The 23,027-nt window shown below is 46.3% G+C and overlaps 2 protein-coding genes across 2 annotated transcripts; one reads left to right on the forward strand and one right to left on the reverse strand.

Annotated features, from left to right (window-relative positions):
• Window positions 1-578: 578 nt before the first annotated feature.
• LOC127302998 (protein IQ-DOMAIN 5) lies at window positions 579-7,173 on the forward strand. The gene is made up of 7 exons (XM_051333736.2): window positions 579-764; window positions 2,032-2,185; window positions 2,912-3,142; window positions 3,573-3,800; window positions 4,442-4,555; window positions 5,791-6,280; window positions 6,702-7,173. The coding sequence occupies exons 2-7, from the start codon at window positions 2,075-2,077 to the stop codon at window positions 6,830-6,832; spliced, it is 1,305 nt and encodes a 434-aa protein (XP_051189696.1). The 5' UTR covers window positions 579-764; window positions 2,032-2,074; the 3' UTR covers window positions 6,833-7,173.
• Window positions 7,174-9,774: 2,601 nt separating this feature from the next.
• Window positions 9,775-12,878, reverse strand: LOC127302999 (uncharacterized). Its single transcript, XM_051333737.1, has 3 exons — window positions 11,491-12,878; window positions 10,623-10,721; window positions 9,775-10,113 (listed from the first exon to the last, which is right to left on the reverse strand). The coding sequence occupies exons 1-2, from the start codon at window positions 12,752-12,754 to the stop codon at window positions 10,669-10,671; spliced, it is 1,317 nt and encodes a 438-aa protein (XP_051189697.1). The 5' UTR covers window positions 12,755-12,878; the 3' UTR covers window positions 9,775-10,113; window positions 10,623-10,668.
• Between the last annotated feature and the right edge of the window lie 10,149 nt (window positions 12,879-23,027).

Here is a 23,027-nt window from a genome sequence, read left to right on the forward strand (position 1 = left end):
GCTCTATTTATTTTAAAATGCATCTTAGATATATTTTGAAATATTTTAAAAAATTAAATAAAAAATTCGCACGTGCATCTTCACGTGCTGCGTGCCCATAAAGTCGTTTAATGAAAAATCGACTTGTTGTATGACATGTGTAAAAAAAATAAAATTTGATGCTAAAATAAGGCATTTAACAAGATAATTTTTCTCTTCTTTTACATAAGCCACAAAAAATACCGGGTTTTCGCGAAACTTGATAACTCACACATGTTTTGGAGATGTACATGTACATTTTTTTGTCAAACAATTTCAACACTTCAAAATATGTATTTTTAGTAGAGGAAGCATAGACATCCAGAAGCCAAATTAATTTTCCACTAAAATCAACCTTTTAGTCAAAACTGCAGAATAGTGGTTATTTTGCGGTTTTGTCCGATTTGCTATTATATACTCATAGAGGACCGATGTTTTGGGATCTACTAAGCTTCTCTAAAACTGAAGTTTCGTGCTATTGGACGAAGCAGTTATGTTCCTGTGCCAGCTCCTTGGGAGATCTATCTTCTTCCTTTCTGCTCTTCTTCTCCTAATTTTATTTTGCTTCAAAGAAACGAAAAGTGCAAATAAGAGGAACAGAATAAAAAACGAAATCCAAAGTCAGAAAGGAAGAGGAGAGGGGGGCACGACTCGAGAGAGAAGAGGAGAGCGAGGGTGGGAAACTGGGAATGGTCTCCACTCTGCAGCCAGCCCAGCCGTCGCAGGCTCTCCTCTTCGCCGCCCAGGTGAGCCCCAACACCCATCCGATGCAAAGAATCGCGCAATCTGTAGGCATTTCGATGAGCGCCGCCTCTGGGCTGTGCGCTCATCGTCGTTTCCTCTGGGGCGCGACTCAGTCTAATTCGGGGCCTCGGTTGAATGATTATGGGCGTGTTCTTGGATTTGAGTCGCTTTTTTGCTAGATTTTGGGGAATTTTCTAGCATCCGAGTTCTGCGTCCCTTGGCTATGCCTGCCTCTGGCGCTGATTTGTGCGCGCGTTTCGATGGTTTGGAGGTACATTGCTTATGCGATGTTTTTTGTTAAAGTTTCTCATGGACTTGGTTTTCGAAAAACAAAATGCTTATGGAGTTTCAGCCAATCCGTGCATAATCGAAGTGCTTGCATCTTTTTGCGAGATTTTCAGATGGAGAGCTGTAAAAAGGCTCCATTTATGACAAGCTCTGTACCCTTTATTTTTTCTTTCTCAAAAGCTGGCTCCTTTTGGGGGCTAGCCGTGTCTTCATTTGGTGTAAAGTTTCAGTGAATCTCCAAGGCACTTGTTTGCTGGGTCTTATTTGGAGATCCAAATATTATTGCCTTGGAGAAATTAGTCGATCTTACATTATGCGTCGCCTGCAACTCTTGAAATCTTGTGTTGAAATGCGTTCCTCTTGGGAATTATTTGAATTTCGCTCAGTTGTTAGCTGCATTCACGGGATACATTGTTGCTTATATTCTGCAAAAACTAAGCAGTTTCCTCATTCTAGTCCGTATGACCCATATTCCAAAGTTGCCTGCTGAAGTGCTCTTCAGTTCCAGTCTAACACGCAAAACAATTTTTTGCGTTTACTGAAAATTAGATCGCAGAGTAGGATTAGAAATCAGCATGTATAATAGATTGATGCCGTAGTCTTTGACTGTATTATATACTTTCATGGCAACCACTAGTGAAGGAATGACAGAATATTTATGTTTGCTTCCAACTAACCTTATCATACAGCTTACGTTCTTTATGACACTGGCATTAATCATTGGATAGGATGATTTTCTCTTGTCATACCAAATTTCATGGTTCATGAGAAGACTTCTGAATTATTTGGTCATTTTTTCAAAATGTTGCATGTGCACTCTTACAGTAGTATTGATATACATTGCTTGAGATTCTAGTAATTGTTGTGCAGTGTTTCTTGGTTCTATGCTGTGAGTCATCTTTGTTCTTTTACTTAAGTTATATAAGCAGAAGGCAGCTTTACTTCATTAGTATAGTAAACATCACAATATTCTGAATGCAGGTCTTAGGTGATTGAACTAGAAGAAAGAAAAGGTTGGGTTATCATGGGTATTTCATCTAAGTGGATTAAATCACTGGTTCGCATAAAAAAGCAAGAAAAGGGGAAGAGTTCACAAAATCAAGAAACAACACAGACTGCCGAGAGCAGTGAAACCGTAAGTAATGGTGTCCGCCTTGGGTTTTATAGCTTGTAATCCACTTAATGTCTTATGGGAATATTTTTATCAACTTAGCTATACTCTGAACTCTGAACCTATGATTATTTTGTTTGTCTTTTGTTTCTGTTTCCTTCTCATATGTGCTATCGCTGCTATGTGCACGGCTTGATAGGTGCATGTACTTTTTGTCTTTTGTCTTTCTATGAGAGATTTGGGAACATGACAAACCTTAAAGAATGAGCAAAACTGCAGAAGTGGATGGTTTACCAAATTTGGTCTGTCTGATGCCACGCAAGTGCTGTCGTTGCCATGTCTTTGTCATGGGCTTGCTGCTCAACAACTCTGCTCCACTGTCACTAGTTCCAAAATAGAGTTATTCCGTGTATGCCAGTGTTTTACCAACAATCCAAGTACTATGGGAGTGGGGAGAAACAACAATCACATTATGTGGTTATTACTATCTGTGTATTTAATGTTGTGCACTGATATAGCAAATGTAGGTTGTTACTGCCACCCACTTTCGTTCTTCTACCCCCTTACCTACAAAATAAGAACAATGAAATAAAAGCATGCTGGACCAAAGCTTTGATTGAGCACTTAATGGCATGTTTTTGTTAATGCTTACTTTATTAGGTTTAAATTCGGACTACACTTTCTTAGTTATACTACTTATTAGTTGTTACTGCTGTATTGGCTCCCATCATGACAACTATCATATTGCAGAGCTCTGCTGCTGGACAGCTACACAAACGAAAGCATTCTCTGGATTCTGCACTAGAAGAACTTGCAGTACCTAGTGATACATCCAATGATGACAACAACACGGAGATGGTTCCAAATTCCATTTCTTCAGAATGTACATCACTTGATGTGCATGTTTCTCAGACTGGAGAATTTTCTAGACTAGAGGATTTGGCTGCAACAGTTTTTCAGTCTGCATTTCGGTCGTTCTTGGTATGCTATATTTGAACATTGTTGTGGTAGACAACGAATATCTTCTTTGGTTTGCCATGTCGAGGAGGCAATGCTACTAAATAGTGAATATTCAGGATTCAGTTACTTTTAACTAAATCTGGAGATAGTCAGCAAATATGAAGGGCAAGAGACTATACATGTTATTAAGATAATCGAAGAAAAACAAAAAAGAAGATTTAGTGAGGTCCTAGTTAATTCTTCAATGATCATGAAAAGACAATGAGAAATTAAATCTTCTTGTCCTGAATTAAATTTAATAAATTATCCAGCTATATAGTTGTAGTGTATGAAAAATCATTAGTTGAAGAAGCTATGGCTTTTGTATGATATGTTAGCTCATGATTCGAAGCATCCATCCTTTCACAGCTTCTGACATTTTGATCTTTTGTTTTTTTTTCTTACATTACAGGCTCAGCGGGCTTTACGGGCGCTGAAAGGTATAGTTATACTGCAGGCCCTTGTTAGGGGCCATATTGTGAGAAAGCAGACAGCAGAAACACTTCAGTGTATGCATGAGCTGGTAAGAGCTGAAGCTCGTGTCAGAGCAAGAGAAGTTGGTGTTGCTTTAAAAAGCCAGATTGCACGGAAAAAGGTCCCTGAGCAAGATGATAGTGAGAATCACGTTCGAGAAATTGAGGTAGGCCACGTGATCAGTTAGAAATAAATATACTACCCTATGTCCCTATCTACCATTCAATTAAATAAACTACACTTCAATACATATAACAAGAGCAAGTCATATATTTTTCTATATAGGGATGGAAGGACACAAATTGGAACATTAAAGAGTTTAAATTTATTATTTGGTGTATAAAATTTAGTTACAAGTGGTCAGTTGAAGGATGATGAGAATGAAAGTACACATGCTATCATGGTTCATCAGCTGACTTGGATTGAATGAGCTGGGATTAGGGCCAAGGAAAACGTTTTTACAGACTTTAAGGGTGTAATTGCTGCTATGGAACATTCAGTTGTCGTGTGTCTATCCTGCTGTATGTTCTTAGGGCCTTATGTTCTGAATAAACAGCATTTTTCTTCAACCTTTTGATATTCTGCCAATTATTGCAGCAATAATAAATTCAGGGCCATTAGACCTGTTGACCATTAACATTGTTTTCCAAGTGGAAAATATATCAAGTCATACATTTTTTTCGAAAAGGGAAACGGAGCCCCGGCCTCTGCATTAAGGATTCAAGTCATACATGGGTGACATAAATATGTTTCTCTAATAGACCTGTTTAAGGGATAACATTTTTAACTCTGCAACAACAAATGTAGGAGGGCTGGTGTGGCGGTACTGGTTCCGTGGAAGAAATACAAGCTAAAGTACTTAAAAGGCAGGAAGCTGCTGCGAAACGCGAGAGAGCAATGGCATATGCGTTGACTCATCAGGTAATTTTGGAGGGAACTACACCAGAATACCTGAACTAGTTGAGACTTGTTAAGTGAGGTGAACTTGGTGCTCTTGAATCAATTTTTTTTTGTAGAAGATGCACTTCTGTAGTCAGGTCAGGAAGTTAATGACACAAGCAAGCAGTACATTAGTCAGGATTCTGTCTCATTAGCATACAGCCTTCCAAACAGTGGATAACCGATATTTTTCGTGCTTCCTCTGCTTAATTATTTAATAGTTTAGTGGAGAAGACGGCTACTGTTGCAAAATGCATACTAAACCATAGGTTAATAAAACTGAAATGACTGAAACCGCTGTGGAGATAAATATCAAACAGTTTGATATTTGTGCACCATGCTTATTTTTTCTGAGGGGTATTGTTTTCTCACTGGCATGTGTATGAATGTATGCAACTGGTAGGATTAAGGCACTATCTTCTCTTTGGGGACTAGAAATTCTGATAATAATCTAGAATACGTAAAAGGTCATACTCAATAGTCAAGACAATGGAAAATATATTCTGGTGATGCTAGATTAAAATAGTTTAGATTAACTAAGTATTGATAGTAGAGTTCTTACAGATGAAAAAATTTATAGCTGTACTTTGAATCATAGGCATTAGAGTTGTATAACAAGTACACAATTTTAAATCTAGCTAGTATGCAGGAAAAAGAGAACCTGTGCAATAGGGTGAGTAGTTCAGCTAGCTGATGCCAAACTGCAGGGGACACACTTAATTAGGTATATCCCAACATTATCCTGTTTCTGTAAACCTGACTACCTGAAAACCTCAGATCATCCCTTTTTCGTTCTGTACACTTCAATTTCTTATTCCAATCTTTTAAATAAACCATAGGTGTATACCATTTTTTGAATATGCGTGGACAGAAATTGGCCACATGTGCACTGGGGAAGTCCGTGTTGTACAGAACCAAAACATGCGTTCATGTGATCCTAGGAGAAGATTTGCCTTTTTCCCTTCCAGATATTTTCTCGCTGTTGCTTCACCTAAGTGCAACTGATGTCTTTTATTGGTTGAAGAGAATGCAGCAAATATATTACTAGTGTACTGTACAATTTAGTATGAGATGGTGCATGTAGGAACCTATTGGTAGCATTTGAGAATGATCTTTACATGTAGATGACGATAAGTGCTCACACTGAAAATTCTGTACTATTTTTTATATCTGTTAACCTCTCTGAAGCCAGTAAGCTCTGTTTTTGTATTGGTTAGAGGCAAGCTGGTTCAAGGCAACAGAAACCTACAAATCTGCACGGACTCGAACCTGATGACAACCACTGGGGATCAAACTGGGTAGAGAGGTGGGTTGCTGCACGTCCATGGGAGAACAGGTTACTTGAAAATAATCCTAAAGAGAGCATGCCGACATGCGATGATAATCAGCATGAGGAAACAAAGTCTCAGGCCATACCAAAGGTCAAACTGCCAACTTCAAATACTCCTAATGGCCTGAACAAGAAGAAAGGCGCAAACCACAAGAAGTCTTATTCTGATGTAAATTTTACTTCATTCGGACGATCACGTGTACTTCCTTCCACCTCTTTGGGATCGTCCAAACAGAAGCCGAAGTTGGTAGATGAGGGTTTTGAGGAAGTCAGCTCGCAGCCCATAGATATAGCTTCTTCATCTGCGCTCAATCAGAAAGATAAGCGTTTGCAGCTCAACACATCAGCCAAGAAGCGGCTCTCCCTGCCAAATAATGGTAAAACACACAATGGTCACAACTCATCCAGCCTTTTTGTTGTCTTTAAGCATAAATGCTTGAAACCTAGAATGATTTTCTCATATTGCATAGTTGTACTTGCATAGTTATATCAACGGTGCATCCTACAAGAGTTTCTTTAGTTGCACCACTAACATAGAGGCTTAAATGCTGTAAAAGAAATCGTTATTGCATTGGAAGCCTACATGAGCTGCTTACCAAAACTGTTTCTGCAAGATTTTTTGAACATCTTTTGATATGAGAATCTAGCTGATCTTTGCCTCTCTCACTATGATTGCTCGTGTGCCTAGCAAATTATTTAGAAACTGAGTTTATGTACATCTCTCCTTTTTCTGCCATGCATTTCCGTGAAATCAACACTCCGTAGGCGTAATTGAGCAAGTTTTGTTGTTTCCAACAGTTAGCGAGGGAGCAGCGAAGGGGACGAACAGCAAAAAACCGATGAATCGATCTGCCAGCGCTAAGTCTGACCTGAAACCTCGGGTGAGCGCTCCTAACCAAGACCTGAAGCAAGTTGAGTTACATGCCTGAATTGCACATACCCTTTCCAATCTGACTTGGGCAAATCTGATCTGTTCCTGGTGTTTCGTTTCTCCAGCTGTGCAGGCTACATCTCCGTACATAGATTTTTTTTTTTTCGAAAAGTTTGTGCATCTAGGTTGACGGCGTGTGTCTATATTCCCATTTTGCGAGGTTCTGGCTATAATGCTATATGTTATCTTTGTTGTTGTTGTGGTTGTTGATTTTTCTTATGTTTTACCCTCTTGTATGTTGTTCTACCTGCTGAATCAAGCGTTTATGTTGTTGTGATGACAAACACGTGTGCTCCTTTTCAATTTATTTTGATCATTCTATCTGATCAATTATCATCACCAACGTATATCAGAAGATGCATAGTTTTCGAGATCAGTGCATTTCAAGAACTTGTGTGCTGCTGTGTAGTAGATGTCATCCCGTAGATATTTCTTGTACACATAAGCATCCCCGGGATTTCTCTCTACGCCGACGACGTCGTCCTCTTCTGCCACCCTTCGTGCGATGACATAGCCGCCGTCAAGGAGATCCTGCTGCTGTTTGGATGCGCCTCCGGCCTCCTGGTCAACTACGGCAAGAGCTCCGCTGCCCTCATCAACGGCACGGACGAGGACACCGCCGTGGTCACCGCCGGCCTGGGCTGCCCCATGACAACTATGCCTATGACTTACCTGGGCATCCCCTTGACGATCAGGAGACCGACATGCGCGCAGCTGCAACCCCTCGTGGACCGCATCGCCGCACGACTCCCGGCATGGAAGGCGCACCTCATGGACAAGGCTGGCAGGCTGAAGCTGGTCAGGGCGGTGCTATGCGCCATCCCCATTCACCAGCTCCTTGTCTACGCGCCACCAAAGAAGACCATCAAGCAGATTGAGAAGATCCAGAGGGGCTTCCTATGGGCTGGACGCAAAGAAGCAAACGGTGGCAGCTGCCACGTCAACTGGAACAGGGTTTGCCGGCCCATCCAATTTGGCGGACTCGGCGTCCAGAACATGGCCAAAGCCGGCCTCGCGTTGCGCCTAAGGTGGCTCTGGTTCAGCCGCACCGACACGTCGAAAGCATGGCATGTACTTGACCTGCAGTTCTCCGCCGAGGAGCGTGCCCTCTTCTTCGCCTCCACAACCATATCCCTCGGCGATGGACACTCGACGCAGTTTTGGGAGGACCGCTGGATCGACGGCAGGTCCGTCAGCGAGATCATGCCGCGTCTATACGCCTGCATCCCCAAGCGCCGGAGGCGCGCCACTACCGTCGCTCAGGGCCTGCAAAACCGCCAATGGGTCTGGGACATACACGGCACCCTGGGTATCGAGGAGATTGGCGACTATCTGTTGCTCTGGAGGAGACTCGAACACGTCCAGCTATCTGACCAGGCCGACACCATGGTGTGGAAGTGGTCCAGCAACGGATCCTACTCGGCTAGTTCCTGCTACAGAGCCACCTTTCATGGATCCCTGCTCTGTGATGCCTGGCAGCTTACCTGGAAGACTTGGGCACCTCACAGTGTCAAATTCTTCCATTGGTTGGCACACCTGGATAGATGCTGGACGGCCGAGCATCTGCAACGACGGGGTCTTCCGCACCATGCCAAGTGCCTGCTCTGCGACCAAGAGATGGAAACTATACAGCACCTCCTCATCGGCTGCGGCTTCGCACGTCAGGTGTGGGCTGATATCCTCTCCTGGCTACGCGCCACCTGCAGACCACCCGCCCAGGACGACACCTTGCTCTCCTGGTGGCTCCGAGCTAGGCAAGCCACACCCAAAACCCTGCGCAAAGGTCTCGCCTCAATGATGCTACTCATCCCGTGGATGATCTGGAAGGAACGCAATGACTGCGTCTTTGACGGCGCAACCCCCTCCGTCCCCGGCGTGGTCACCAAGATCCGTGATAAGGCAAGCACCTGGGCAAGAGCTGGAGCACGAGGCCTGCGCGTCGTCTTGCCGAGCACCTGGGATGTACACTGATTTTTTCTTTGCTTCTTTTGCTCGTTCCCTGTTCTGCCCCTTCCGCGGGTTGTAACTGTTAAACTTATGCTCTCCTTCTTTTCAATGCAATGAAAAGCAAAGGCTTTTTGCGTTTTCTCGAAAAAAAATAAGCTGAATGTGTTTGGTAATTATGAGAAAATTCTGCGGCAGTGCTGCTCTCTATGATTGAGCTCTCCTTTATCAGAGTGTAGTGTGTGGAAGTTTCTTGTGAGTCCTACTTTTGCAGACCACCAGCCTCTGCTTGTACCGTTGCATCTTTGAGGGTACAATCATGCAGGTCAAAAGCTGCAACTTCTTGCAGATTTGTGTACGATTGAAACGTGGATCTAAACCTGCAATTTCTTTGCTCGCATCACGTGGTGTGACACCAGCTCAGCGTTTTACTGCCTCGGTAGATTTCTTTAAATGTTAGAAGAAACCATGCATCTTTCTGTGCAGCCCAACTGAAGAAACATGGCACTGCAGACACTTGAATGGATTTCTGCTCCAAATGGGAATGACAGCAAATTTTGGAACATATACAAACTAGTTACCAGTTATATCCAGTGTCTTGTGATCACCATTTTTTTTTAATACAGCAGATAAGCCCGGGTTCTCTAAGTGAGGTTTCGTAGGAGTATGTGATATGATTCCTGTGAGATTTCCTGGCCAGTTGTGCGGATGCCTAGAGATGATATGATTCAATCTTAACCAACAGTTACCATGTACAAGTACATATCCATATACAATCTAACAAGTGTAACAATTATCCTGAGGAACAAATGTATTCCCTCCATCCATAAAGAGGATGTCGGAATTCTGTCTAAATTCGGATGTACCCTATACACTAAAGAGTGTATAGATACATCTAAATTTACACAAACATGCTTTTATGGACAGAGGTAGTAATTTATAACAACAATGGAATTTTGTCAACATCTGAAATGATCTGCATAAGAAAATGTGAGCTTGACCTTCCTAGGATATATTGTTTTTACATTTATTTTTTTAACGTTTCATGATGGTTAACAAAGTCATAAATGTGCTCCAAAACTCCCCTGGCTGAAGAGAGACCTGCCAAGCACAACTATGCAAAAAGATACAGCCGAACCTTAGTAGAATTATAGGTTGGGAAAGCTGAACTTCCCTTCATTAGGTACCAATATAGCATCTTGTTACATTAGGAACCTAGATAGACCACGGCACAAGTTGGGCATGTTCTTCTTGAAAGAGCACATATACAGACTGCCGACTGCACTGATGCAATGCGACAAAATCGTGGGTACTGCAGCAGCAGCCAGTACTCACCTGGAGAAAACAAAATTGCCAACCAGTTACTAATTACAAATACAGAAAAAACCTAATAGTAAAACCTATGCAGCACACATGGTTGAAAACAGTTTGTTAACATGTCTTTGCAAAGTCGTAAAATATAACAGATATCACCTTCCTGGCTATATCTCCTAGGATTACCTATGACAACAAACTAAATCCTTGAGCCAGACATTGCAACTTATTTGAATGCTAATAACATTTTGCTGTCAGCTTGCGACTCTGAAATAGCTGAACCAAGGGAAAACTCTAGGCATGGCCACATAAGCACAATCATGTAATATAAGCATCAACACCATATGTAACATCTCAATATCATTTACGACCCAAAAGGGAAAGTCATTTTGCCTACCGACACCGTCGTTTCAATTGTTACAATAGTTTGTGGGCGCATGCTGCCCACGTTGGCAGCCAGATAGATATGTTTGATACAAAAAAAATAAAACAACCAAAAATTTCGCAAACTATGCACAAGATGTTCTTACCTGTTGAACAATTCTAGAACCTCAGCACATCAGACCGGAAATCATTCTATGCATCGTGCAATATTTCAACTCCATTACATCCACCAGGAATGGCTAGGTCTAGAAGCATAAGAAGTCGGGCAATTAATAAAAGATACTAGGAAAAGATATATAGATAAGAGACTGCAATAGTGAGTTGGTTACATAGATGAATTGACAAATATAACTTGAAAAAACCCTCTTTTTCATATACGTCCTATAACCCACTTTTGATACTAAAACTTAATTCACAAATATTTTTAAATGCCAAGACCATTTATGAAAATGGTAAAATGTAGCTATTTCATGATGAAAGTTTTAGCTGATAAGGAAAAAAGACTGTTTTCCCCACGTACAAGCAGACAAAACTGTAACATGCTTGAACTGATAAATTCTAGCAACAAAAGTGATTTTGGTGTTAAGCTTTAAGTACATCTAGCCTATTAGAGACGAGAAATTGAATTTATTTTTGTGTGGTGCAAGTTTGCAGCAGGGGTCTTCAACAAGTGACAAAAGAACCATTATTTCAGAAAGTATAGATTCAGGGAAAGTTGTTATTATGGAGATAACATTAATATCAATACCAAAACAGATAGTACTAGATAAAATAATAAAACTAACTTTGAGGATCCAAACACGCCAACTGAGTTACTCATTTGAGATTTCATTTGGTACCTCAGAAGAGTGAAGACATAAAAAAAAATGGCTACAAGTGTGTCACAATATATACCTAAGTTTAATTTGTTAGTGAACACTTGAGAAGCACAAGAAAAGTATTCCATCAACCATATCTAGAACATCACTGGATCTAGTAACTAACAGAATACACGGAGTAAGGATGAACACTCACCTGGTGCATAGAAACTTGCAAAAGGATGACACTTGATAGGATAAGCGCTTTCATAAAGTTTTCTGAACTGCATGGACATAGGTTGAACCATGTAGACATTGCCATCTACAAATACAATGATTGCACGGTTATCCTCATCATACCCCAGTATTTCCATCTTTCTCATCGATCCCTCAATCTGAGGAGGGAGGCCAAGAAGGGTATGCACTTCACAGGCGTTGTGCAGCAACCACGTAGTACCAGCATGACAAGAGACCATCCTCTTCCACACTTGGAGTTCATCGTGGGAGAATATAGCGAGACCGAGAGCATCATCCTCTGCCCTGATTATCTGATGTTTGAAGCTGATATTAAGACATGGAGGCCCCTTGATCACACCTAGGCTCTGCCTATCCACATCAAACTCAACAATGTCGTCTGTGAGATCATACAAATCTAGAAAAGTTCTGTTGGGAGTCACACTCTTAGATGACCAGTAAAGGACATTACCAACAAGGATTCCAGGATTACAATTAACAAGCTCACATTGATCCGTTGTTGTGATGACATTGCCCCAAACGCCAGTCTCCGAGCAGTATACACAAGCGATTGGTTTGAGACCTTTGCCTCCTTCCAGGCACATCAAGACCACCTTGAAGGGGCTCGAGTGGCAGCTGCCGTGCACGTGGCCGTCGTCCGCGGCAGCGCAGAGCACATCCCCATAGACCCCATAGCTGTGTAGCTCTCCGAACGGTGGTGGAGCGGCAACACGGTGGTGCTCGCCGGTGATGGGGTCGCACACAATGATCTTATTCGGATTCACGTCCAAGAGGAGGACGCGACCGTGGCGGCATCCGCGCAAGTTGATCCTCCCGCGGTGGCCAATTTGACGTTGCAGGTCGAAGCGCTCCTGAGGAATGCGGTCTGGAGGGCCTAAGGTGGATCTGAACTTGATGCCCCAGATGTGGGGCTCGAAGACGCCGAGGAGGGGCGGCTTCCCTTGGTGGGCGCGGAAGCGGCGGAGGAAGCAGGGGTCGGTGACGAGGCCTCGCCAGTGCTTGCAGACCGCCGAGGCGCGCAGCAGGGAGGATGGCTGTGGCGGGAGGCGGAGGAGGATCTCCCGGAGCATGTCCTCGTGGAGCGGCATGGATTCAAGCGCCTCCGGCGATTTGCCGCGGCGGCGACGGACGCGGCGGGTCGTTCCGACGCCATCCTCGCTCGAGGGGATTCGCAGGTGGATGCGCGGGCTGTGGCAGCCGGGCATTCTGGCTACCTCGTCACTCATGTTGATTTGGGGATTGTGACCCGGGTTGCGGCGGCGGCCGTCTCCTCGCCGCCGACGCCGAGACCTAGAGGACACAGGGGCGAGGTGTTTTCCGGAGGGATTGGGAGGAGTCGGGTTTGATACACAGTGAGGCCTTGTTTACTTCTAAGGTATTTATGAGGATGGGAGGAGATTATTTTGTATCCCGGAAAATCCCCACTAGTCCGTTTACTTCTCCGGTTTTAAACGACATAATCCCGAGATATCCCCTCCCATCCCCTCTCATCCTCACATTTTTTGCCTAAATCAAATACTCTTTATCATACTAGTGTATTTTTGGGAAGGGTATTTAAGGGGATTGGGTGAACACCAAATCCCCTCTCATTCCCATACCCATTGGGAAGAAAAATACGAGAGAAGTAAACAAGGCCTGAAGTGACACTGAAGAATGGATGTGGATTTATTTTTGGCAAATACTGAGTAAGGGCATCTCCAACCGCGCGACCCAAACGGACGCGCTGGGCCATCCGGTTTGGGCCGTTTGAGTGGCCGAGCGGACACGCGGACAGCGGCCCGCGTCCGCGTGTCCGTTTGGGTCGCGCGCTGCGCCCAACGCGCGGACGCATCACATAACCGTAGAAACAGGAAAGCAAACAAAAAAAATGCGAATTTAAACGAAATTATATTGAACATATGCCCTATTTTGGGCAAATTTGTACATAGCCCTATTTTCGGCAAATAAAACTAACAAACGAAGCCCCTATATGGGCTTTTAAATTTAAACTAATATTTAAAAACCCTCTATTAGGGTTTGGTCGGCGGCGCGGTGGCCGCCGGTGCGCCGCCTAGCCCCTGTGGGCGTCGTCGGCGATGTCGTCGCCGTCCCCGGCGGCGAGGCGCTGTTGTGGCTCGACCGCGGCGGGGACTCCGGCCACGGAGACCACAGGGCCTCCTCCCACGGCGAGTGGGGGTCCGAGCCACCCGAGGCTGCGACGGCGCACGGAGCGCCGCCTCCTCCCCGAGGCGCTCGCCTCCTCTCGCCAGCGCGGCGCCCGGCCTCTGGGCGGCGCTCCTCGTCGGCGCGGCGCCCGGCCTCCTCCCGCCGCGCCGCCTCCTCCTCCTCCTCCCGACACGCCTGGCGGGCCTGGGCGTAGAGCTCCCAGCCCTCCGCCTCCTCGACCGCCAGGCGCGCTGCCTCCTCCATCTCGGAGGTGCGAATGGCCGCATGGAGGTGCGGCCATTTCGCCTCCTCCTCCGCCGCCGAGATCATCAGGGCGGCGCGGAGGTCCGGGTCCTCCTCCGAGGACTCCGGCTTCGGCTCGAGGAGGAGAGGCGGTGGTTGCGGCAATGCCGCACCACCGCGGGCGGCCTCTCCGATGTGGAGGCCGCGTTGGTTTCCTCCCGATGGCCGCAACGCCGGCGGACGACGGCGGCTGCTGCTCGCCTCGTCGTCGTTCGCTCCGAGAGCGAACCGTCGCTTCGGGGCCATGGCGGTGTTTTTGCTTGGGGAGTGAAGTGGGGACTGGAGTGGAGGGCCAGATCCCCTCCAGCCCCCATTTAATAGTCTCCCTGGTCACCGACAGGTGGGCCCAAGGGAGACGAGGCGACCAGCGCGCGGACGCGAGCGGACGGCGCGTGCCATCCGCGGCCACGCAAACCTAGCCCAGATTTGGGCCGGGTTTGCGTCGTTTCGGACGCCGCGGCCGTCCGCTTTTGCGGTGCGTCCCCGCGCTGGGCCGCGTTTTTGTCCGGCTCGACCCAAACGGACGCGCGGGCGCGGTTTGGGTCGCGCGGTTGGAGATGCCCTAAATGTAGCTTCTTGACTAGTGACGAAATCCTGAAATTCTGAGGTAAAGAATTCTAAGTCCGGCGAGGAATACTTCTACCTGCTAAGAGCATCTTTACCGACGCTCGCTAAATAGCTATGGCAGGGGCGCCGACACTGCCGTATGGAGGTCGCTGGCTCAGCATCCTCTATTTGTGGATGCTGCTCCCACACCGGCGTCCCTATAGTGTAGCCCCAATACAAATTTAAATTTAAAATGACATTTAAAAATTGAAATTCATACGAAATTTATACAAAAGCATGGTGGCTGGCGTCGCAGAAGCTTGCCGGCGGCGCTGTCCCCGCGCTTTCAGCCTTTGCTGAGAAGCCTCGTTCTCGGCGCGCCTCGCTTGCTCGCGGGCGAACGCCTCGTAGTGGCGATGAGCGTTGAGTTCGTAGAGCTTCTATCGCATCGCCTCCATGAGGAGGCGTCCCGCCTCCTCCATGGCCACTCGCTGGCGCGAGATCTCGAGGGCGTGCTCGAGGTTAGCTTCGTTGATGAACTCCCGCTGCTCCTCCTTCAACCTCCGGAATCGCTGCGCGTTCAACGACGCCAGGATCGTCGCCTGCTCCGGGTCGGCGGGGACCTGCGGCTGCTCGCCCCACTACGCCGCCTCCTCCACCGCCTCAGCTTCCGCGTCTGTGACGTAGGCCTCGTGCCACGCCGCGAACCGTGGGTCCGCGGCGTCATCGGAGCTGTAGTCTTCGTCAGGCTGCGGTTGCGGTGGTGGTGGAGGCGCCGCAGGCAGCGCGCGGCCGTTGAGGCCAAGCATGGAGTACGTCGTCTTAAGACACACGTCATTTTGGCAGGGGGAGAGGAGAGAATGGCGCGGCGGCGGTGGTGGAGATGAGAGGATAGCACCACGGTGGTGGATGGCGTACGTACTAAATAGTGGTGGCAACTACCCGCATTTACGGTGGTGTAGGTGACTGGACGACGCGTGGCCAGTCGCCGCCCTCGTTGCTGCCTCGGTTTCCACGCGAGAGATCATTAAACACCGACGGCCAACCTTCCTGCGTCGCGGCCGATGCGAACTATCGCGTCCTCTCGCTGACAAGGCGCCCCCACCCGCGAAAACCGTCGTGCCGCGAGGCGCCAGCGCGTCCGATTCGCGCCCTACGCGAAGGGGCCGGCACGGGGATGCCGGCGATTCTATTAGCCTCGAAAATTAGCCGGTGCCATTTAGGACGCACCGGTATGAGCCCAAAAATCACGGCAGCCCCTAAATCGCTACCAGGGCCGCTATGGGGACGCGGGGTGAAGATGTTCTAATATCACCACCATTCATCACTGTCACTGCCATTCGTTAAGCAAGTTAGATTACTTGCAAGTTGTAAGCGTCTAGAGGCTGCCAGCTATTCTTCTTAAGAGATTGGCCAAACAGGTGCCATAAAATTTAGAGATCTCTAAAATCCATTGCTAGCTCTTTTTTGAGATTTTGCAACTAGGAACTTGCCCATAGAACACCTACCTCCTTGCCGTTGCCTTACTACTGGTCTCATTGCTACCCCTTGTGTACTCGCACAACAGCTCCAACACGTAACTGGGCGTGTATATCGCTGATATCATCACTACTAGGGAAAAGCCTATAGGTGGAAGCAAGTGGTGCCGGCGCACCACCCTTTGCATGCGCCGGTGGAACGTGCTGCCGGCGCACCAAATACAAGCCGCGCCGGCAATGCCTGCCCACTACCGGCGCACCAGTGCATTCGACGCGCCGACGCTTTTTCCTGGCATGGCCTCGGCCAATTCGGGCCAGGCCCACGAAACATTGCCGGCGCACCAGCCCAGGAGCGCGCCAGCGGTAATTTGCTATTGCCGGCGCGCTCCTGGGCTGGTGCGCCGGCAATGTTTCGTGGGCCTGGCCGGAAGCAGATATAGCCGGATGGTTATATACTGCCGGCGCACCCAGGTCCTGGTGTGCCGGCAGTAACCTGAGAGTTATTTCAGCCACCAACCAGCACTCACAAGCCACTACACTCACTCCTCCACACAACCCGGCCCTTCTCCCAACCCACCTATTTTTTGCCCATTTCTACCCCAAATTTAGCCAATTTGACCAAACAAAATCATATTTTTTGAGCAAATCTTCCCTTCCTATATGTATCTCCCACATCCCTATGTAGATCTAGATCTATCTATCGCGCATTGACCGCTCAATCTAGATCTAGTTCTAGATCTAGAAAGTCGGCTTCCATACGCCATTGTCGCGGCGCGTCGTCTCGATCTCGTCGACGAATATATCAAACAAATAGGTGATTAATGAACAAATTGAGGAATGAAATCGACGTATGTTGGACATTTGAAGCAAAGCTCTCGTGTGTGGCATATATATATATGTTGTGTTTGTGCTTGTGTGTGTTGGCGTTGAAAATGAGTTGCCAACGTTGCGCCGAAATGTTGATTCTTTAAGTTTCCGTTTGGGCACATTTCTGGCGCTCCTATGTCCTACCGTGTAGGAAGGTCATGCCGAAATTTTCCGTGAAAACTACCGACGGATGCATGGTTCTAATCAATTATATAATCTTACCGTGCAGGCGATAATGGTTATCGAGATGAGTGAAAGTGTCGTGATGAGATATCTGGAACACGCGATCATCGACATGTATGAAAATAACCGCACAGAGGTATTGTGTTCGTGCCGAAGATGCAAACGAGTGAAATGGTTTGACCCTTATTCAGGCAAATTGCAGGGGCACCTGCTCATTAATGGTTTCATGCATGGAAACACTCAATGGATGAGTGATGATGGCGCGGAGGTCAATTAATGGGGCGACGGCAGCAGGTGGTAATGGCCGGCAAGAAGGAGGGCATCATGATATTGATGACGATGAAGAGTTTGTCGCACAGGACGATAACCTTGACGACGACAATAACCTTGACGACGACGAAGAGGTGCCGCTAGCTTCAGTCGTGCGGGACCCTCATCTTCAAGATCTGCTTCTCGAAAAGACGAAAGGCGCCAAGCGGAAATCAAAGCTTGAGCAACTGGAGATAGACTCGAATACTCCGTTGTACGACTCAGGTCGCGGGTTGGGGGTCCCGCTTGAGAGTAGTGCTCGATGTGCTACAGATGAAGGCGAAACACGGATGGACGGACACAAGCGTCGACGACATTCTGGAATACGTGAAAGATCTCCTTCCTGCCTGGAACACGTGTCCTGGTAGTCTAGCTGAGGCCAAGAGAATCGTGTGCCCTCTCGACTTACCCCACGAAAAGTATCACGCCTGCATCAACGACTGTATCATGTATCGCAAGGAGCACGTGGACAAGACCAAATGTCCCGTGTGTGACGCTGAACGGTATAAGAAAGGGAAGAAGAAAGCTCCTCAGAAAGTTGTGTGGTACTTCCCGCTCGCCCCCCCGGCTTCAACGGTTCTACGCGGACCGCAAGGAAGCAAAGCTCATGCGCTGGCACGCTGAAAGAAAGGAGACAGTGTTGAATGATGAAGAGCGGATTGAGCACCCAGTGCTAACGCACCCTTCGGATGCAAGCCAGTGGAAAGCATTAGACAATGAATTCGGAAGTTTTGGGGTAGATCCCAGAAACATCAGGTTGGGTGCGAGCACGGACGGATTCAATCCGTTCGGAAACCAGAGCAACACACATAGCACATGACCTGTGTTTGTATGGATCTACAACCTCCCGCCCTTGCTGTGCATGAAGAGGAAGTACATACAGATGAATATGCTAATTCAAGGGCCGACACAGCCAGGAAACGATATCAACATGTATCTCGAATTATTAAAGGAGGAGCTTGAAACGTTGTGGGCGGAGGAAGGGGTAGATACATGGGACGCCGTCGCGGAAGAATATTTCCCTTTGAGAGCTGCGTTGATCACGATGGTGCAGGACTACCTCGGATACGGTTATATTTCGTGTCAGGTGTGCCATGGACACAAGGCATGTGTCAGGTGCATGGAAGATACGTTGTTTTTGCAGCTTGGTAAGGATATCGGCTCTTCGAAAACAGTTTACATGGGGCATCGAAGGTGGCTACACAAGACTGACCCGTGGAGAAAGCGTGGAGATCTGTTCGATGGTACAAATGAACCCCGAGGACCTCCACGTAAGAAGAGCGGTGAAGAGATCGATACATTACTGAAAGGTTGGAAGGAGTGCCCTGCGCCGGGAAAGATTCGTCAAAAGCCCGGAGAGAAGAAGAAAAAGGAAACGACACCGCTCATTCGTATATGGAAAAGGAGGTCCGTGTTTTGGGACTTGTCGTACTGGAAAATTCTCGATACACCTCACTACCTTGATGTCATGCATATTACAAAGAACGTGTGCGAGAGCTTGCTTGGCACTCTTCTCAACATGCCGGACCGGACCAAAGATGGGCCGAAAGCAAGACACGACCTGAAAGTTTTGGGTATCAGGGAAGAGCTTCAGATCCCGGTGGCCCAAGAGGGACAGTCGGAGGAGGAGGCGGACGGCGTCAGAAGCGCAAAAGGATTAAGCAGCCAGACTATTACTGTCCCCCCTCGTGCTTCACTTTTAGTCCGGCTGAGGTCGATCAATTTTTCAATTGCCTTCTAGGAGTCAAAGTGCCCTTCGGTTACTCTGGAATAATAAGCAGATACATGGACCCCAAGAAACGAAACTTCAGCGGCATGAAGTCTCATGACTGTCACGTGATGATGACGCAGATTCTTCCGGTTGCAATCCGAGGTATAATGGATGACCATGTCCGTGCAACGCTGACTGGGCTCTGTAACTTCTTCGACGTCGTAACTTGGAAGTCGATAAGCGTGAAGAAACTCGCAAGGCTCCAGGAAGAGATCGTGGTGATCCTATGTGAGCTTGAGATGTACTTCCCGCCTGCATTCTTTAACGTGATGGTTCATCTGTTGGTCCATATCATGGATGATATCATCAGTCTAGGGCCGGCATTCTTACACAACATGATGCCGTTTGAAAGAATGAATGGGGTCATTAAAGGATACGTTCGTAATAGGTCACATCCGGATGGAAGCATCGTCTAGGGTTGGCTCACCGAAGAGTGCATCTCTTTCTGCACGAATTATCTAGACATCGAGGACCCTGTTGGTTTGCCTCAAAACAAGCACCTTCGCAGGTTCGAGGGAGTAGGCCACAAAAATGGAAGGAAGGAACTGCACGTGCACATGTCTGGTCGGACTTCCGACTTTGACAGGGACAACTTAGTAGCGCTACAACACATTGACTTGATCGATCCTTGGTTGAAAGAGCACAAAACCATGATAGAGAACAGTGGCAAGCCGATGATGACGGAAGCATAAATATACAGAGAGCACAACTCCTCTTTCGCGCGCTGGTTCAAAGACCACATTGATGCTAATCCCCCACCAATGGATTCTGACAAGGATAAACTAGTATTGGCTGATACGTCTCCGACGTATCGATAATTTCTTATGTTCCATGCCACATTATTGATGATATCTACATGTTTTATGCATACTTTACATCATATTTATGCATTTTCTGGCACTAACCTAATAACAAGATGCCGAAGAGCCAGTTGCTGTTTTCTGCTGTTTTTGGTTTCAGAAATCCTAGTAAGGAAATATTCTCGGAATTGGACGAAATCAACGCCCAGGGGCCTATTTTCACACGAAGCTTCCAGAAGACCGAAGAGTCAACGAAGTGGGGCCACGAGGTGGCCAGGAGGTAGGGCGGCGCGGCCCAGGTCTTGGCCGCGCCGGCCTGTCTCCTGGGCCCCTTGTGTGGCCCCCTGACCTGCCCTTCCGCCTACAAATAGTCTTCGTCGCGAAACCCCCAGTACCGAGAGCCACGATACGGAAAACCTTCCAGAGACACCGCCGCCGCCAATCCCATCTCGGGGGATTCAGGAGATCGCCTCCGGCACCCTGCCGGAGAGGGGAATCATCTCCCGGAGGACTCTACGCCGCCATGGTCGCCTCCGGAGTGATGAGTGAGTAGTTCACCCCTGGACTATGGGTCCATAGCAGTAGCTAGATGGTTGTCTTCTCCTCATTATGCTTAATTGTCGGATCTTGCGAGCTGCCGAACATGATCAAGATCATCTATCTGTAATGCTATATGTTGTGTTTGTTGGGATCCGATGAATAGAGAATACTATGTTATGTTGATTATCAATTTATGTCTATGTGTTGTTTATGATCTTGCATGCTCTCCGTTATTAGTAGAGGCTCTGGCCAAGTTTTTGCTAGTAACTCCAAGAGGGGGTATTTATGCTCGATAGTGGGTTCATGTCTCCGTGAATCTGGGGGAGTGACAGAAACCTCTAAGGTTATGGATGTGATGTTGCCACTAGGGATAAAACATTGATGCTATGTCCGAGGATGTAGTTATTGATTACATTACGCGCAATACTTAATGCAATTGTCTGTTGTTAGCAACTTAATACTGGAAGGGGTTCGGATGATAACCTGAAGGTGGACTTTTTAGGCATAGATGCATGCTGGATAGCGGTCTATGTACTTTGTCGTAATGCCCGATTAAATCTCACAATACTCATCATAATATGTATGTGCATGGTCATGCCCTCTCTATTTGTCAATTGCCCAACTGTAATTTGTTCACCCAACATGCTATTTATCTTATGGGAGAGACATCTCTAGTGAACTGTGGACCCCGGTCCAATTCCCTATACTGAAATACAATCTACTGCAATTGTTCTACTGTTTTCTGCAAACAATCATCTTCCACACTATACATCTAATCCTTTGTTACAGCAAGCCGGTGAGATTGACAACCTCGTTGTTTCGTTGGGGCAAAGTACTTGGTTTGTGTTGTGCAGGTTCCACGTTGGCGCCGGAATCCCTGGTGTTGCGCTGCACTACATCTCGCCGCCATCAACCTTCACGTGCTTCTTGACTCCTACTGGTTCGATAAACCTTGGTTTCTTACTGAGGGAAACTTGCCGCTGTGCGCATCACACCTTCCTCTTGGGGTTCCCAACGGACGCGTGTCGAACGGAAAGACAACACGTCAACCACGCGCATCAAGCAAATTTCTGGCGCCGTTGCCGGGGAGATCAAGACACGCTGCAAGGGGAGTCTCCACATCCCAATCTCTTTACTTTGTTTTTGTCTTGCTTTATTTTATTTACTACTTTGTTTGCTGCACTATATCAAAACACAAAAAAAATTAGTTGCTAGTTTTACTTTATTTGCTATCTTGTTTGCTATATCAAAAACACAAAAAAATTAGTTACTTATATTTGCTTTACTTGTTTCAACATGTTTTCTTTTAATTTTACCGTAAAAGACATGCCGGTAGGACGTGGGTCTATAATTGGGAGAAATAATATAGAAGAATTTTTCAATCATGTTAGTACTGTCGAAGATTTTGAAGATAGACACTTGGTAGAACTTGCTCCTACTTATGAAATTGCTGCTGCTGCTTTATTTCGCATGTTGGAAACTAAATTTGTTAATCTTAATCCTATAATCCAACACATGTTTCTTACACTCGGTGATATGGAAGAAGGGGAAAAGAAAGATTTTGTTTTAGAAACCCTTCTTAGAGAATTTGGTGGTATAGCAAGAGAGGCTAGAAAGGTCTTTATTAAATATAAGATGCTTGGTTCTTACATCAATTTTGTTAGTCTCCTTGAAAAGATGGACGTGGAGAGAATAAGGTACACTAATAATATTAATGATGGTGGGGAGATCAAAGCACCAATACCATGTAAGCTCCTAGCGATGAATGACGCACTAGAAAATAACTATGCTTGGCTTGTTCCTGAAAATTTGTTTGATGAGAGTAGCAAGCCCAAGACTAATGAAAAGGGAGCCGCTAAAACTTATGTATCCAACATACTATGCATGGTTGAGAAAACTCCAAACCCCGCTGTAGATGCACCATCCTTCGATAACACTTGATGCACACTTTCTGCGCCTAGCTGAAAGGCGTTGAAGAAAAGCGCTTATGGGAGACAACCCATGTTTTTACTACAGTACTTTTGTTTTATTTTTGTGTCTTGGAAGTTGTTTACTACTGTAGCAACCTCTCCTTATCTTAGTTTAGTGCTTTGTTGTGCCAAGTAAAGTCGTTGATAGTAAGGTTCATACTAGATTTGGATTACTGCGCAGAAACAGATTTCTTTGCTGTCATGAATCTGGGAAAAATTCTTTGTAGGTAACTCAGAAAATTATGCCAATTTACGTGAGTGATCCTCAGATATGTACGCAACTTTCATTAAATTTGAGAATTTTCATTTGATCAAGTCTGGTGCCTCAATAAAATTCGTCTTTACGAACTGTTCTGTTTTGACAGATTCTGCCTTTTATTTCGCATTGCCTGTTTTGATATGCTTGATGGATATTTCGATTCCATTGACTTTCAGTAGCTTTGTGCAATGTCCAGAAGTGTTAAGAATGATTATGTCACCTCTGAACATGTATATTTTGATTGTGCACTAACTCTCTAATGAGTTGTTTTGAGTTTGGTGTGGAGGAAGTTTTCAAGGATCAAGAGAGGGAGATGATACAACATGAT

The sequence above is a fragment of the Lolium perenne genome, chromosome 4 (assembly GCF_019359855.2).
Source record: "Lolium perenne isolate Kyuss_39 chromosome 4, Kyuss_2.0, whole genome shotgun sequence".
Lineage (NCBI taxonomy): Eukaryota > Viridiplantae > Streptophyta > Magnoliopsida > Poales > Poaceae > Lolium > Lolium perenne.